General features: G+C 46.9%; 2 protein-coding genes across 3 annotated transcripts in view; one reads left to right on the plus strand and one right to left on the minus strand.

Annotated features, from left to right (window-relative positions):
- Positions 1 to 2096: 2096 nt before the first annotated feature.
- GSG1L2 (GSG1 like 2) lies at positions 2097 to 11888 on the minus strand. The gene is made up of 5 exons (XM_061391059.1): positions 10567 to 11888; positions 7269 to 7316; positions 6055 to 6204; positions 4136 to 4247; positions 2097 to 3119 (listed from the first exon to the last, which is right to left on the minus strand). Exons 1-5 carry the CDS (start codon positions 10862 to 10864, stop codon positions 2861 to 2863), a joined length of 867 nt encoding a protein of 288 aa, XP_061247043.1. The 5' UTR covers positions 10865 to 11888; the 3' UTR covers positions 2097 to 2860.
- A 1948-nt stretch (positions 11889 to 13836) lies between these two features.
- Positions 13837 to 15622, plus strand: part of GLP2R (glucagon like peptide 2 receptor) — a 43068-nt gene continuing 41282 nt past the window's right edge. For both annotated transcript variants that reach the window (XM_061391060.1, XM_061391061.1), the window contains exon 1: positions 13837 to 14226. In XM_061391060.1, the coding sequence (XP_061247044.1) occupies positions 14038 to 14226 (189 nt within the window). In that variant the 5' untranslated portion in view covers positions 13837 to 14037. The remainder of the gene's footprint in view (positions 14227 to 15622) is intronic.

Genomic DNA, 15622 nt, shown 5'->3' on the forward strand with positions numbered 1-15622 from the left:
AGAATGGATGAACCACTTGAAGGTGTGACATGAACTATGGGAAAGGGCAGTTTGGGGCTGTTCCTCTTTCAAGTGCTTCCAGTTCTTGGAGCCTCAGTCTCCTCATCCGTAAAGTGGGCACAATCGTCTCATCTTGCAGGACTGTTGGGAGAATAAGATACTGCAGCTTAGTAACAGACTCTGAGAAGATGGCTCTGTTCTCTTTAGTGATTAAGCCTGCATGCACTAGGGCCCGTGGGCTACAACTAATGAGGCCCTGTGCTGCAGCTACTGACCAAGTGCTGCAGTTACTGATGCCTGTGTGCCTAGAGCCCATGCTCTATTGCAAGAGAAGCCACCACAGTGAGAAGCCCGTGCACTGCAACTAGAGAAGGCCTGCGAACAGCAATGAGAACCAGGAGAGCCAAAAATAATGAATGAAAGAAAGAATATAGGAGGTGACTGTGTACCACACCCAGAATGGGTCTGGTCCATTGCCGTGCCTGTTGCTTTCAGTTTCTGCCTTCACTCTGGCATTTTTTTCCTAGTCTGCATTGGTTTCCTGGTTGCCTTTCCTTAATGCATATCAGGGCTCATTCCTCAGGACCCTGGACAGGCTTGAGAGGTGAGAGATGCCAGGGCTCAGTCAGGCAATCTGTGTGCATATACTTGTATAAACATACGTGTGTATGTGTGTATATGTATATATATAAACATATATATATATATGTATGTGTGTGTTGGGGAGTTCTATATGCCTATGATTGTTTTCAATGCTGGGAGGTACAGAGGACAGTTCATGCTATAGAGAAATAATTGACAGTTCATAAGAGGGGAATAGACCTGCAAACAGATTATTGCAATATATGGAGGAATTAAAATCCACCTGAATTTGTTTTATAGCGAAGATAGACAGATGGAGCTGAGATGCCTTGATCTGAGGGGCCGTGTTCATAGTCTGAAAATTCCTAAGCTGTACACTTAGGGTTTGGGTAATTTTTTTGTAGGCATGTTGTACTTGAATAAAATCAAGACTTAAAAAATATAAAAGGGGAACTTCCCTGGGGTTCCTGTGGTTAAGAGCCTGTGTTTCCAATGCAGGGGTCATGGGTTCAGTCCCTAGACAGGGAACTAGATCCCACATGCCACGTGGTGTGGCCAAAAATAAAAAAATAAAAGAAAGCAGAGGGCCTTGGAAACTCAGAGAATGCAGCAAAGTCGGTTTTGACCTGAGCCTTGGGGACTAGTCACCTCTTGTCCGGCCCGATGTGTCGTTCATCACTGACTCCTTTCCCCAGATGCCGTGTGTCCTGTTTGCTGACGTCAGTTTCTCTCACATGACTCCAGAACATTCATTTCTTCCTTGGAAACTTCAGGCATAAGTTTTTTTTTTAAAAGAACTGAGTGTCTCTTTGGGGACTTTTCTTTTGGATTTCCTTTTCTCTAGGATCAGACTCTCTCAATGTTGTGACATTGACACAGGATTTACCTACACAGACGCACAGGGGTGACAAGTCCTATAAAAGAATATGCACCCTGTGGAGGGCAGGGCCTTTGAGTATGAACTCTTCTGCTCCAGAGGACCCCAGCACGCCTTCCTCGTGTTGGACTCATTCCAGGAAAAAGCCATTTAATACCACTTTGGATATGCCTGGTTCAACATAGCACAACATTCCATAGGCAGATCCACAACTATGAAGAAGTTAGCTGAACTGCCCTTTATTCTCTGACAGTCTACATGGGGCTGCTGCTGCTGCTGCTAAGTCGCTTCAGTCGTGTCCGACTGTGTGCGACCCCACAGACAGCAGCCCACCAGGCTCCCCGTCCATGGGATTTTCCAGGCAATAGTACTGGAGTGGGGTGCCATTGCCTTCTCTGATACATGGTACAGTTCAGCATAAATGGATTGAGTGATTTTATTGGAAACATTCAGACTTTTTTTCAGAAATGATACATTCACTACACACATAAACACATTTTAAAATATGAATCTAAGCTAGGATGCATTTAGAATTATTAGGATATGGCAGTTCATTTCCCCCCCCTAAAACCCAAGTTATGTGTTTAACAATCGGTGGCCTCAATACCATGTTAGTTTGAAATGCAAAATAGGTGTATATAATATTGTAACTGAACAAGTTAGGAAACACGCAGCATACCACTGTTTCAAACAAGACTTTCAGGTTTCACTGTGTTTATTTTTAGAAGCAGAAGTGCCTGGCAATTTAATTTAAGCACCACAATTCAAACATTTGTTCCACTTAGCTGTGACAAGATGTCATTCCATTCAGCCCTTATTATTTTGTTTTATCACTTGATTATCCTTCCAAACTGATTTTCCTATAGGTGGAAAGTAAAACATTTAGAAGAAAATGTATTTTAAAAATAACACAAAACTGATTTTTAAATTCATTTCTTCCCAATTAAAACAGAAAAAAATATAGGATAGTCACATGTACTATTAATCTGTGTGTGTCAATTAAGGAAAAAGACTTTCTAGACTCTTTTGTCAACATAACTGTGTGGGCAACAAATCTACATTGTTTTAGTCAAAGCCTTGTTTTCCCCTTTCTTCAGCTCTTCCTCTTAGCCCTCACATGCGCCTACTTTCTCTGTCACCCTAATTAAACTGTCAGGAAAGCTTGGGATGCTCACTTATACTAGAGTGTCAATGGTTGATATTTTCTGTAGGTGTTATCTCATTTAAAAATACTGGCATTATAACAGGAATCAGAAGTTGAAGGCAAAGGTGTTTAGTGAAGGATAAGATGGCAGGTGGAAGGTTTACTTCACAGCCTTGTGAAGCCCACTCCAGGGATGCTCCTTGTAGACAAGCGTCTGGTGTGTCTGCCTGTGCAGATCTGTCAGCCATGAACCCTGGCTAGCACATGGACACCTTGCCTGGAGCCTCTGGTGGCAGGTGCTTAGATACACCAATGAGGGCACACCCCGCAGGGCTGGGAGCAGCTTCTGTTTCCCAAACACTTTCTGAAGCCTTGGGTTTCTGGAAGTCTTGTGCAGAGTGCCGACTGCCCTTCTGTCCACTTTTTTTCTCTGCGAGTTCCCGGCGGGCTGCTGTGTATCTGCTTGTGGCCATGACCGATGCAACCATGCACAGGGCAAAGGAACCCCAGGCGAGGCTGTCAACAAAAGGCATGGTTAGGAAAGGGTGCCAGAGAAGGCAATGGCAACCCACTCCGGTACTCTTGCCTGGAGAATCCCAGGGATGGAGGAGCCTTGGTGGGCTGCCATCTATGGGGTCGCACAGAGTTGGACACGACTGAAGTGACTTAGCAGCAGCAGCAGCAGCAGGAAAGGGTGCAGGGCTGATTCCAGGGCTTCCTGCTGGGATGGAAAATCAACTCCCGGTTCTACCCAATTTGGACCTGGGTTTGGGCTTCCCCAGTGGCTCAGACAGTAAAGAATCTGCCTGCAATGCAGAAAACCTGGGTTCGATCACTGGGTTGGGAAGATCCCCTGGAGCAGGGAATGGCTACCTGCTCTAGTAGTCAGGCCTGGAGAAGTCCATGGACAGAGGAGCCTAACGGGCTACAGTCCATGGAGTCACAAAGTGTTGGACATGACTGAGCGACTAATGCTTTGAATCACAGATCTCAGAGAGCAGTCAACGTGTTTTTGCTGGGAATGTGTGAATGGTAATGAGAACCAGACTTGGGAGTCAGGCATGCACTGTGGGTTTGCACACATCTCTCATTAACTGTGCAACCTTGAGCTGGTGACTTCACATTTCTGTATCCAATTCTGCATCAAGTCTTTCTAGTAGAACTTCCGTGTCATGGCCTGTCTTTCCATTAGAATCAAGGACAGGGTCTCTCTTCACTGAAATATTTATTAAGAATTATAATAGGACTTTTCTCCTTAAACCATGTTCAAGAAAGTAACAGCAGCACTATCTCTGTTTCTTGAGTGCTTCACTCTGTGCCAAGAATTTTATAAACATAACCTTACATTCTCATAAAAATATCTGAACTGGGTTTTATCATTTTATAGATGAGGAATCTGAGCTACAGAAAGGTTGAGGAACTAACCCAAAGTCCCAAGAGTAGCAGGTGGTAGAGCCGTGGCCAAGGGCGGTGGTGGTGGTCCTAGAAAACCTGTGTGCATCCCTGCTTGTCCACCGTGGCCAGCGACTCACCAGTATGACCAGCCGTAGTCCCACGTCTGAGGCTTCCAATCTTCTGGCCCAAGGTTCACGGTGATTTGAAAAATGGTTGTGTACATCATGTGGGCCACCATGGCTAGGAGCCCTGTACAAGGAAAGCTTGTGAGCTACAGTCAAGAATGCAGTTTTTTACGGCACATGGGTTGGCTGTCCTAGCCCACTAACATCCTCCTTGAGCCCTTCCAAGCAGCCTTCATGTTTTACACGTCTACTGATTTCTTAAGAGTCACCAATCTACACGGTGGTGAATGTTCCTTTGCCATGTCATCTGTCTCAAGACCACCTCCTTTTTCTATTTTATCATGTCGCTGTGGGGTGTTTTTTTTTTTTTTTTCCTGCTCACACAGCTCAGCATGTGGGATCTTAGTTTCCTGACCGAGGATCAAACCTGCGCCCCTTGGATTGGAAGCTCGGAGTCTTAACTACTGGGCCACAAGTGAAGTCCCCAGAGGCACCGATTTTATCTCCTCTGTTTTCCAGAACAGGGAAGAGGTCCTTGAGCTACATTTAGCCTGAAGCCATACTTTCCTAAGTTCTGTCACTTTTTCTTTTGAATGTGGATTGTTTGCTAACACAGAAAAACTTTGCATAAAAATCGGAATAGGTTCTGGCCACTTAGACTTTCACAGCAGGAACTGGTCAGTTCCCAATGTGATTTTCTGTTCTCTGTAAGTGAATTGATCTTTTTGCTTGAGGACCCAGATGATTTTCTTTTCCTTTAACAGTTTTAGTGGGATATGTCTAGGACTTGAATGTACTGTGTCATTTTTTTCCCCCCAGGTATTAGAGTTTTATATGCATAGATTTTGGTCTTTTGTTCCAGAAAGTTTCTTTGAATATTACTTTTAAATATTAGTTATTTTGTCTTTCTTTTTCAGGGGCTCCCATTACAGGGCTATGTTTTAATTTAATAAACGTATGGCAGGGAGTGACCAACTGTGGCTTCAATGGTCAAATAGAAAGTAGTTTTGGGACTTCTCTAGTGGTCTATGGGCTTCCCTGGTCTATGGGTTCAGACAGTAAAGAATCTGCCTGCAATGCAGGAGACCGGGATTCCATCCCTGGCTCAGGAAGAGGCCCCAGGGAAGGGAATGGCAACAGGCTCCAGTACTGTTGCTGGAGAGTCCCATTTGTTGCTAGACAGAGGAGCCTGCTAGCTACAGTTCATGGGGTCGCAGAGTCAGACACAACTTAGCAACTGAACAACAGTAATGGAAAAATTACTTGGACAACACAGAAGACCAAAAAGAGGAGTTCTTTACTCACAGGGCTATTGACCCCACTTGGATAATTTTTAACAAGCTGCCATTTTTGAGTACTTACTATATACTGTGTGCGTTCTTATTGAGTCATCACCACAGCATTTTGTTTGTTTTTGTATGTTTTGGCTGCACTGGCATGCAAGATCTTCCCTGACCGGGATCAGATCCATGCTCCCTGTAGTGGAAGCACAAATTCTTAGCCACCAGACTGCCAGGGAAGTTCCATCACAGCTTTCTGAGGCAGCTAATTAGAGAAGTGAAGCTACTTGCCCAGAATCACACAGCCAGCAAGTTGGAGATCTCTGAATCCAGGCAGTATTTCTCCACGGACTCATGCTTAACCATTGTACAAATAGGGCAGTCTCTGTCCTCAAAGCCAGTGGACTTCTTCCCCCACAGTTGTGACAAAGACATGCTGATAAATTTTGCTCTCCATTTGTGCCTATCCCCACTTTTTTCATCAGCCCCCCATTGCTTCCACCAATGGGATTAATTTGGTAACTTCTCCAGTGGACCAGTTGTCCCGCTGAATGGGCCAGCGATAGGAAGAGCCAGTCTGGAGCTCTGCCAGTTCCCTTGGGGGTAGGCTGTAGGGAATTTGCCTGTTCTGATAATGCTCTTGGAAAGTACCTGCAAGCACGGTGAGGATGGCTACTGAGGCATCCACCTTGAGCCAGTGGAACCCAGAATGATGCCTCACTCTGGAGCCCAGGAGGACTGCACTTGTCAATGTCAGTAGGATATTCAGGACCTCAGCCCCAATAGACAGCCACAAGACACCTGCAAATGTAAGGATAAAAGAGATGCTGGGACTCAGAAATATAGATTCTTTACCATCTGAGCCACCAGGGCAGCCCCTTAGAAATACTAGGATATTCAATCATGTGATTTGGGTCACTTCTAAAACAAAAAATAAACAAATAAAAACCACCACGGGGTGAAAACCACAGAAACCTCTGCTGAGTCTTGGAAAGTTGACAATGCAAGGGGAGTCCTGGGGCTTGAAAGAGAAGCTTTGGGAAGATTGTCATTAGCTGGGAGGGAAAAAAATACTAAGCAAAATTCTTCCTGAAGGCTGCTGGAGGTCCCGTTCCCCAGTTCAGAAGTTAACCATGTTATTTTGATTCCACCAGAAGACACTATCTTCATTTTTTGAAGGAGAGGGTAAACTTTACCAGGGCGGACGAAGGAGTCTGAGCATTGAGGCCCCCTGATTCGAGATGCCAAGAATCTCATTTGTTTCCATGTCAACCTACAATTTATCCTTTTGGTGGGACCCCTCCTGCTGCTTCAAGGAAATAGGTTGGATGTGGAGTGAATAAAAGGGGCAGGGAGTGAAACTGTTATTTGCAAAAAGCCTCCTATAAGGCAGTTTGGTCCTGGGGACACAGCAATGAATGAAAGAGACATGGTCCATGTCATCACAAAAGCTAAATTCTTGCTGGGGAAACGATATAGGAAAGTAAGTTTAAATTTGATGAGTGTTACAGAGAGGGAAAACGCTATTGGCAGTGATGAGCTAGACTCATCTTTTTTCCTGCTCTGCGGTCACCTTGCATTGATAGTTTGAAATTGGCCTCGGTGGGAGTATTCACACCCCGAAAAGCTGCAAATACCGCCTATCAAGGCATCCCCCTCCTCCCTGCAGAGTTGATGGTTTAACCTTTTTTAGCATTACTGCCTACAGGGCCCATGAAAAGAGCCAGTGGCTCTGTGGGACTTGAATTCATGGAAAAACTATAAATAACTCGTTCATGTTTCCCCCCACCCCCGCCAACCGAAACCATAGACATTGTCTGAATGGTGAGAAGGGCTGGTGGACAGAACATGAGGAAGGTGTTTACCTTGTTCTTCAGCTGGTATTACACTCTGGAAACTTCTGCAGTTTTCACCTGGAAGTAAAAGAAGATAGAATCAAGTAGGGTGAACCTTGACAACGAGGGACAAGCTGTGTTTCCAGCCCCCCTTGGCTGCACCCACATCATTCTGAACAAGGATTGGGGGGTGTGGCTTTATTGTTCCCATAGAGGTGATGCCCCTCCCTGGAGCATCGTGATGCAATCCGGCCCCAGGGAATCCAGGCTGGGTCAAATGCCTTGTTATGGCCGAGGACTGGGGGTGGAAATTATGGGGTGGGTGGGTGCGGGTCACTTCCGGTCAGAAGCTTTACGAGTTAGTGTTTTGCCTAAAAGTTCTCATTTTCTTGCCTCTGAGATCACAGAAGCCTATGTCCGGGTGGAGCCTCTCTCTGCCTGGATCCCTGAGTGGCTCCAGTGAGGAGACACCACTTGCCAACTGGCAAAATACAAATAGCAAGAACTAGAAATGAATTTGGTGGTTTAAACCCGTGGGACTTGGATGTTGTTTGTTATTACAGCATACCCTAGCCCATCTTGACTGATGCTGCACGACTGGATGCTGGACTTCCCAAACAGCATCCAGGATGACGTGAGTCTCAAATAATTTCTTTCTGGGTAGAGGGGAAAGTGACAGTGTTTGTAATCATTTTAAGAAATGAAATAGAGCAGATTCAGAACTATCTCTGCTATGAAGTGAGTCAGTTACTTGCACTCCATCCTGCTTTCTGGAGTGGGAGAGGAAAGGAAAGAGTTATGTGTGTGAGTACCAGGTACCAGGCAGAACCCACCCTCAGACTTATTCTGTGCTCCAGGGGGTGTGCTTTGCCTGTATCATCAGTCATGTTGCACATATTGGCTAGAAAAGCTTGTGCTGCCCCCTGTGAGGTTTAGTCCCTTTGAAGGATATGAGTCCTTGGTTATCTACTGAGTATATTGATGTCACCAAATTCCGGTTTGGGGGTGAGTAATGGATGGAGGATTTGACACCAGGGCGAATCACCCTCTGGGATGTTGTCCCAGGTGGGTACCCCCGTCTTGCTCCATTAACACATCAGCTCCGAATTGAATCATAGATGGTGGAGTGGGAGGAGCCGAGGACATGCCTGATTTGTCTCTGCACGGTTAGGAAGAGTGTGTCTTAGGACCTCTGAGAGGGAAACACGGGTAGAGGCAGTTTCAGCATTAGAACTGGGCTTGCAGGGGCCCAGTACTGCCCCAAGACTGTCCTGCCGCATCAGTGATTCAACCCAGGAGCTTAGGTGCCGGGAAGACACATCCCGAGGCTCCCAGTCTGGGCTGCTAGGAGCTAAAAGACGCAAATGTTAGGGGCAAAGATCATTGACTCTTATTTTTTTTTTCTTTTTTTTTTTGTTTTAATTGGAGGATAATAGCTTTATAGTGTTGTGTTGGTCTCTGTGGTTCAACAATGCGAATCAGCCGTCAGTAACATATATCCCTACCCTCTTGAGACTCCCTCCCATCCCACCCGTTACTGACTCTTCAGAGGAATGGCTTTCCTATTTCTAAAATTGGTTTAATAGTCCCCATGTTAGCCTTGCTTTGAAGATACTGGATAGGAAGAATCCTCCTGCCAGTGCAGGAGACTCGGGTTCGATCCCTGGGTCGGGAAGGTGCCCTGGGGAAGGGAATAGCTACCCACTCCAGTATTCTTGCCTAAGAAATCCCATGGATAGAGGAGCCTGGTGGGCTGCAGTCCATGGGGTTGAAGAGTCGGACACGACTGAGCAACAAACACTTAGATAGGAAAGCTTCTCTCCTGGTTAGTATACACTTAAACCCTACTGCTGTCTTTCTGCTTAATGCAGGGAGGACTGGACATCTAACTAGCCTTCTGGTGAGGGCTGCCTTATCTCAATGGGGGGTAAAAGGAGGCAAGTCCAGAGCCAGGGGCAGGGCAGAGTGAAAAATGAGACCAGCCAAGGAGATTAAGAGAATTCACAATAGCTTAGAAGGGTGAGTTTAGTGTGGATCAGACCGCAGTGACCCCTTGGTTAATATGAATCCTCAGAAATGATGTTCCTTTTGAATAGGTCCAGCAGGATTAAAAGGAAAAAATCTTTATAAATCCCATGAAGCCAGACAGGCAGGTGTTACATAGCTGGACAGAGGTTTGCCAGCCAAGCGGTACAGCCAGCCTGCCTGGGAGACGGTGTCAGAGTCCTGGGGACGGACTGTGGCGCCCCGTCTGCTTTTTCTCCCCAGACCCCCACCCGCTGTGGTGTGCCTAGGCCCCTCTGTGCTTGAATTTCTTGGTTCGGCAGAACCGCACAGAGTCTGGAATCAACACATTCTGCCGACTAATTCATTCACCCAAGAGAAAGAATATTGAGTTGAAAAGCTGCCCCAACCATGAATGTTTGGTTTTTTCTATTTCTTTTTTTAAAAAACTTTTTATTTTGTATTGGGGTAGAGTCGATTAACAATGCTGTGATAGTTTCAAGTAAACAGCAAAGGGACTTGGTCATACATATACATGTATCCATTCTCCCCGAACTCCTCTCCCATCCGGGCTGCCACATAACATTGAGCAGAGTTCCTTGTGCTCTACAGTAGGTCATTGTTGATTATCCATTTTAAATACAGCAGAGTGTACATGTCCATCCCAAGCTCCCTATCCTTCCACCTGGCTACCTACCATAAGTTTGTTCTCTAAGAGGAGTTTTTGTTTTACATCTTCATTTCAGACAATGCGTTCTCTCTTTAGAGGCATTGGGAAGAAGGTGCAGAGCTATTTAGAAAATGACCTCCAGGTAGGGGGGTCACTACATAGCACTCCAGGTAGGGGGTCCCCAGGAGGACTCTATTAGGGTGTCCAACGGAGGGTCAACTTTTAGGGGGATGCAGATGAAGCTGATTAAGAAGGGGAATACCCAGGAAGCTGCAGTGGGCAGCAGAGCTGGGGGTGACCAGACACCCTTTGATCCCTTTCTTGTGCTTGTTCAGGGCCCAGGAGCATCCTCCCCAGGCTGGAGTCCTTGCGGCCAGGTCTCCGTAGCCCCCCTCATCCCTCCTGTCCCTCTCTGTGGGTGCCACCATCCACCTCCAGTTGTAATCTGCTCCTTTCCTTATGCATCAACTCGCCCAGGCATTTGTGCTAAATTAGACTGACTAGCAGATGTGCGTGTGGAGCAATCTCCCTGCAGGGGCCCCAGGCTGCAGTCTTCCCAGGCAGGCTCTCTTGGGTCTAGGTGATATTTTCACATGGAAAGCCAGAGAGCTTACATCCCCGAACCACCAGAGGACCTGTTTATGCTGAGCTCACCTGTGCTTCCAAGCGTCTCCTCGCACGACTGCCAGAGCCCCACGTGGAACCTGCGCTGGACGAACTTGTCGTCCCCCATCTCCCAAATGTACTGGACGGCCTGGGTCCCATTGTCGCTGCTGCCACGGCTGTAGTGGATGCAGTGCAGCACCCCCGGACGATCCTGGCACAGCGGCTTTGCCACCCGCCGCGTGCCCTTGCACCAGTAGCTGCTGCTCACGGCTGTGAGGGAGAAGGTGAGGGCCAGGCAGACCGGGAGGAGGGCCAGAGCCCGCTGCTGCCTAGCCCACTGGTCCATGGCTGAATGCGGGGTGCAGCGGCAGGATGAGCAGTGGGGTCCCCCTCGCTTGCCTCATCCTGGTACCCGCCCCACCTCGGTCCACCATCTGGCATCCTTACCTCTCCCTGCACGTCCCCCTGGGGAACTGGTGCTCTCCAGGGTGTGACATCTGTGCCCGAAGGAGCCACAGAGCTGGGCCGTGCTCCCTTCAACACTGTCAGCCCTTCAGTCCTTCCCATGATGTAGGGGTGCTGGTTTTCTGTTTTTGTTCTCTTTTTTTTTTTTTTGCAAAGGCAGAACTTCATTTATTCCCATGTGATGTGAGCAACTCTTTTGTTGAACTGGATGACTGTTTTTAGATACTGGAAGACCATGTCCTTCCGTTTTGTGTTAGGCACGATGGAATAGCTACAGATCCAACTCGAAATGCTCTTAAATTTGATTCGTGTTATTCACACTTTCACCATCACTTTCTAAAGAACTGTTTATTTTGAATTGGAGTATAGCTGATTAACAATATTGTGATAGTTTTAGGTGAACAGCGAAGGTTCTCAGCCGTCCATATACATGTTTCCATTCTCCCCCAAACTCCCTTCCCATCCAGGCTGCTGCAAAACACTGAGCACAGATGCCATTTTTGTTCTTCTTTAAATTGTGATGAAATACACATAATACAGAGTTTACTGTCTTAATCATTTTTAAGTGCACTCTTAAGTACATTCAAGTCTGCCACAAAGCTCCAGAACTCTTTTTATCTTGCAAAAACTGAAATTCTGTCCCCACTAAATGCCAATTCCCCATTCCTCTTCCCCCAGCCCCTATGATACTCTCCATGAATTTGGTCACTCGAGTTATACGTGGAATTTGTCTTTTTGTGACTGACTTATTTCACGTGGCATGATGTCCTCAAGGGTTCCACGTGGCATCTGGAACACAAAGGTTCTCCATTCTATGATAGACACCTCCCAAAGACAAACCCCCCTCCCCCATTATGACAGAGAATCAACCTGGGCAGGTGGGAAAAAAGGCCGGTGTTATCTGGGTCCACATCGCTTAGCCTGGATTTTCCGGCTGGCAAAGACCAAGGACTGTGCTGTGAGCTGTGTCTGTCTGTGTGGTTGCCAACCAGTCTTGTGGGAAGAGGAGTTACCTCATTTTATCACTAGATGGCATCCATCCAACGAGTGGGGAAGTCGTGTGTAGCCGTCCCCTCCCCACAACCCCTGTCCCTTTAGAAAAAGGCTGTTTTTGAGAAAAAGTTCAGAGAGGCTAGACAGAATATTCTTATCAAGCAGGCGGCACTGTTTTTGCAAGTAGGCGATTGGGAAGACAATCTGTAAAGTGCATCACAGACTAGCTTTACAGCCGCATGGAAGGATCAGAACCGTCATGTGGGCAGTTTTCTCCCTCTGGGTTACTCCATTCCTCTCTCTGCTGTCCCAAAGGGATGACCACATGGATTCCAGAGGTCGCATCATTATGTGAGTCCATCTTGGGGTAGGGGGTCTGTGTTCATTTTGAATGTTTTACTGCTGGTATTTAAAATCTCGCCATGTGGGGTTTTTTTTTGTTTGTTTGTTTGTTTTAAGCTGTCAAAGGATTTCTATTAAAGGATGCTCACCTGTTTTGCCCCAACTGTTCAAAGTTCACTCACTTGGGAAAGTTAGCCAAGATGAGAGCCTCTGGTCCAACTTATGGGGGGAAAAATAGCCTAAATGGAAACACGGTGTTCCTGTCTCTTGCTGACCTGCATTTCATACAATCAGGATGTCTTCTGTGGAATCTCAAGTTCAGGAAAGGCTTGGAAGGGGCTGGACAGGGAGGGGTGGATGAGAAGGGCCAAGCAGAGTATCTCAGAGATACAGTGCTGAACCTACTAGAAAAAATGAACTCACCTAGAGGGTTAGGGTCAGATATGGGACCTTATCAAGCTTCTGTGGTCAGGTGACTGGTCAGAAGACCTAGGTATCTTGGCTCTGCCTTTAACATGCTGTGTGGCGTTGGGCAAGCCACTTAACCTCTCTGAACCTCAATGTTGCAGCCATCAAGCAGAGAACTAACCATCCCCTCACAGGGTTATTTTAAGAATGAAAGAAGTAGGCTGTCAGGTGAGAAGATTTTGTCCATGTGAGTTGTGGTGGAAAACTACACACCTGTTAGTTGGCAATAATGGATCATGGGTTCTGACAAAGGATCTGCCTGGTGGACTGAGCAACCTTTGCTCACAGGTGAGAGCCATCTAGAGGCGAGCACGTTTTTGACTTTTCAGCATGTTGGTTCACTGCTATGAAGCAGGAGCTCAAGTCGGTGATGGGGTTTTGTTTTGTTTTAAGTATTTATTTGGCTGTTCTGGGTCTTTGTGGCTGTGCAGTGGCTTTCTCTAGCTCCAGAGAATGAGGGCTGCTCTGTAACTGTGGTGTGTGAGCTTCTCACTGCGGGGCTTCTCTTGTGCAACACAGGCTCTAGCACACTCAGGCTTCTATAGTTGTGGCACATGGGCTTAGCTGCTCCACAACAGGTGGAATCCTATATTCCCTGGCCAGGGACTGAACCCATGTCCCCTGCCTGGCCAGGTGGATTCCCAACCACTGGATCCCCAGGGAAGCCCACTGATGGGGGTTTTGCTTCAGGCCCTGGGGCAGGAGCTGGTGTCTCCTGGGCAGAAAAGCTGTCTTTCTGGAAGTCTTGGCATAAACAGGGCCAGAGGAGACCCTGCCTTGGTAGCTGGGCTCAGCCCATCCTGGACAAACTTAAAGCCTCAATAACAAGTGTCCCCCATGATGAAGATGCCCACCTCAGACCTGGAGGCCCATCCTCCCACCACTGGTCCTCAGGGCCTGGAATCCAGGTCAGTCCCACTCTGGTCCTTTGCAGCTGGTGGGGCTTCAGGGGTGGAACCCACCGGCTGCCTTGCCTCTTCTCCTGGGCGGCCTCTGCCCAGGAAGTCCCAGCACTTGGGGAAGGTCTGGGAAAAATCTCCCTGCCTTTTGAGGGGGAGGCGGGACGGGGGATGAGAAACTTTGGAGATTCGGTAGATGGCTCTAGACTGGGCCAGACGCTCTCAGGGGCGGTGTGCAGAGGGTTTGTGCAAACATCTCGCTGGAGGAAGAGGAATGCAAGAGGCGGCCGCCTGCGGTACATCTTGGACCGTTCGAAGGATGTGCTGACACTTGTGACCCACAGCAAGAAAGATGAGGCCGGGGCCGAGCTGGGCAGGGTCCCGGAGGAGGGCAGTGAGCCCCCTGCCTGGAGCCCATGTGCTGCTCATGGGCACCCCTGCTGCCCAGGGGGCTGGGCCTCTCTCCTCCCCCCACAAGCTGGCTCACTGGACCCCTGCGAGGCCCTTCCTGGCCCTTCTGCTTCTGGTTTCCATCAAACAAGTAAGAGCCGTTTGTATTATTATTGTTATTGTTATTATTATCAGTTGTATGTATTTTCTGATGATAGAAGCACTTCAGGCCTCTTGTAGGCAATTTGGAAAATGTAAAATGGTATTAAGGCAATGACAATCAACCATAACCCAAGCCTTCAGAGGTAATCACTGTTGATATTATGGCATATGTTCCTCAAATCCTTTTTCTATGCATTTTTTTTCTTCCCCAGCTGGAATTAGGATGTGGAAAACATTTTGTATCCTGGTCTCCCCTTTACATCAGATGATAAGCATTTTTGCATGTCAGCGTGAACTCTGCAAATAGCATTTAAAAATCCCTGCATGTTTCTTTTGTTCGCTTTCATCATTATTCCAGGTTTGAGTATTTAGACTGAATGAGTGGATTTTTTTTTCTTTCCTTCCTATCTTCCTTTTTCCTTCCTTCCTATTATAAAAATGCAGAATGCTTTTTGTTTACAGAAATAAACTCATAAAATCCAGAGATGTATAAATATAAACTACAAATTACTGTACTCCCACCACCCAGAGATCACCCTTATTCACAGTTTTTGGCTTACACTCATACTTTTCTACCATTTATTTACATATAGTTTAAAAGAAAAACAACAGTCTGCTTTTCTCCTTAACAAAATACTTATTAACCCAAGCTAACATTTTTGCTGAACACTTACTATGCTCCAGGTCTGATGCCAGGTCTGGGGCTCTTTATCTTATTTCATGCTCTCAGCAAACCTAGGAGGGAGGTTTTCCTGTTAACCCCATTTATAGATGAGAAAACTGAAGCTCAAGGAAGTTGAATGTTTTTCTGTCAGAAAATTGAGCTCTATGGCATGATGTTTAAGGACTTCAGGGGTGAATCATAATGTATGTTTGTAACTATCTTCTTTAGTTGGGCATTCTGGTAGCTTATTTTTTCTTATCCAAGGAGACGAGACATTTACCCCTTCCCTTTGCGATTCCTTTTTTTTTTCCAATTTTTTAAAATGTATTTGGCTGTGCCGGGTCTTAGTTGCAGCATTTGCTGTTCAGTCGCTAAGTCGTGTCTGACTCTTTGTGAGCCCACGGACTGCAGCATGCCGGGCTTCCCTGTTCTTCACTATCTTCTGGAGTTTGCTCCAACTCGTGTCCGTTGAGTCTATGATGCCATCCAAGCAGCTGAGAACTCTTAGTTGCAGCGTGTGGGTCTAGTATCCTGACCAGGGATGGAACCTGGGCCACCTGCAATGGGAGTGAGGATTCTTAGCCACTGGTTTCTTCTTTATTCTGGGCCATGATGTGAAGGAGCTTCAGTTCCCTTCACCTGAGTGAGGAAGTACTTTGAGAACTCAATGCTTCTCTTCTTCCTTTGGTCCACGGGCAGAGTTCATCTCCGCTTGCAGCCT

The sequence above is a fragment of the Bos javanicus genome, chromosome 19 (assembly GCF_032452875.1).
Source record: "Bos javanicus breed banteng chromosome 19, ARS-OSU_banteng_1.0, whole genome shotgun sequence".
NCBI classification, from domain to species: Eukaryota; Metazoa; Chordata; class Mammalia; order Artiodactyla; family Bovidae; genus Bos; species Bos javanicus.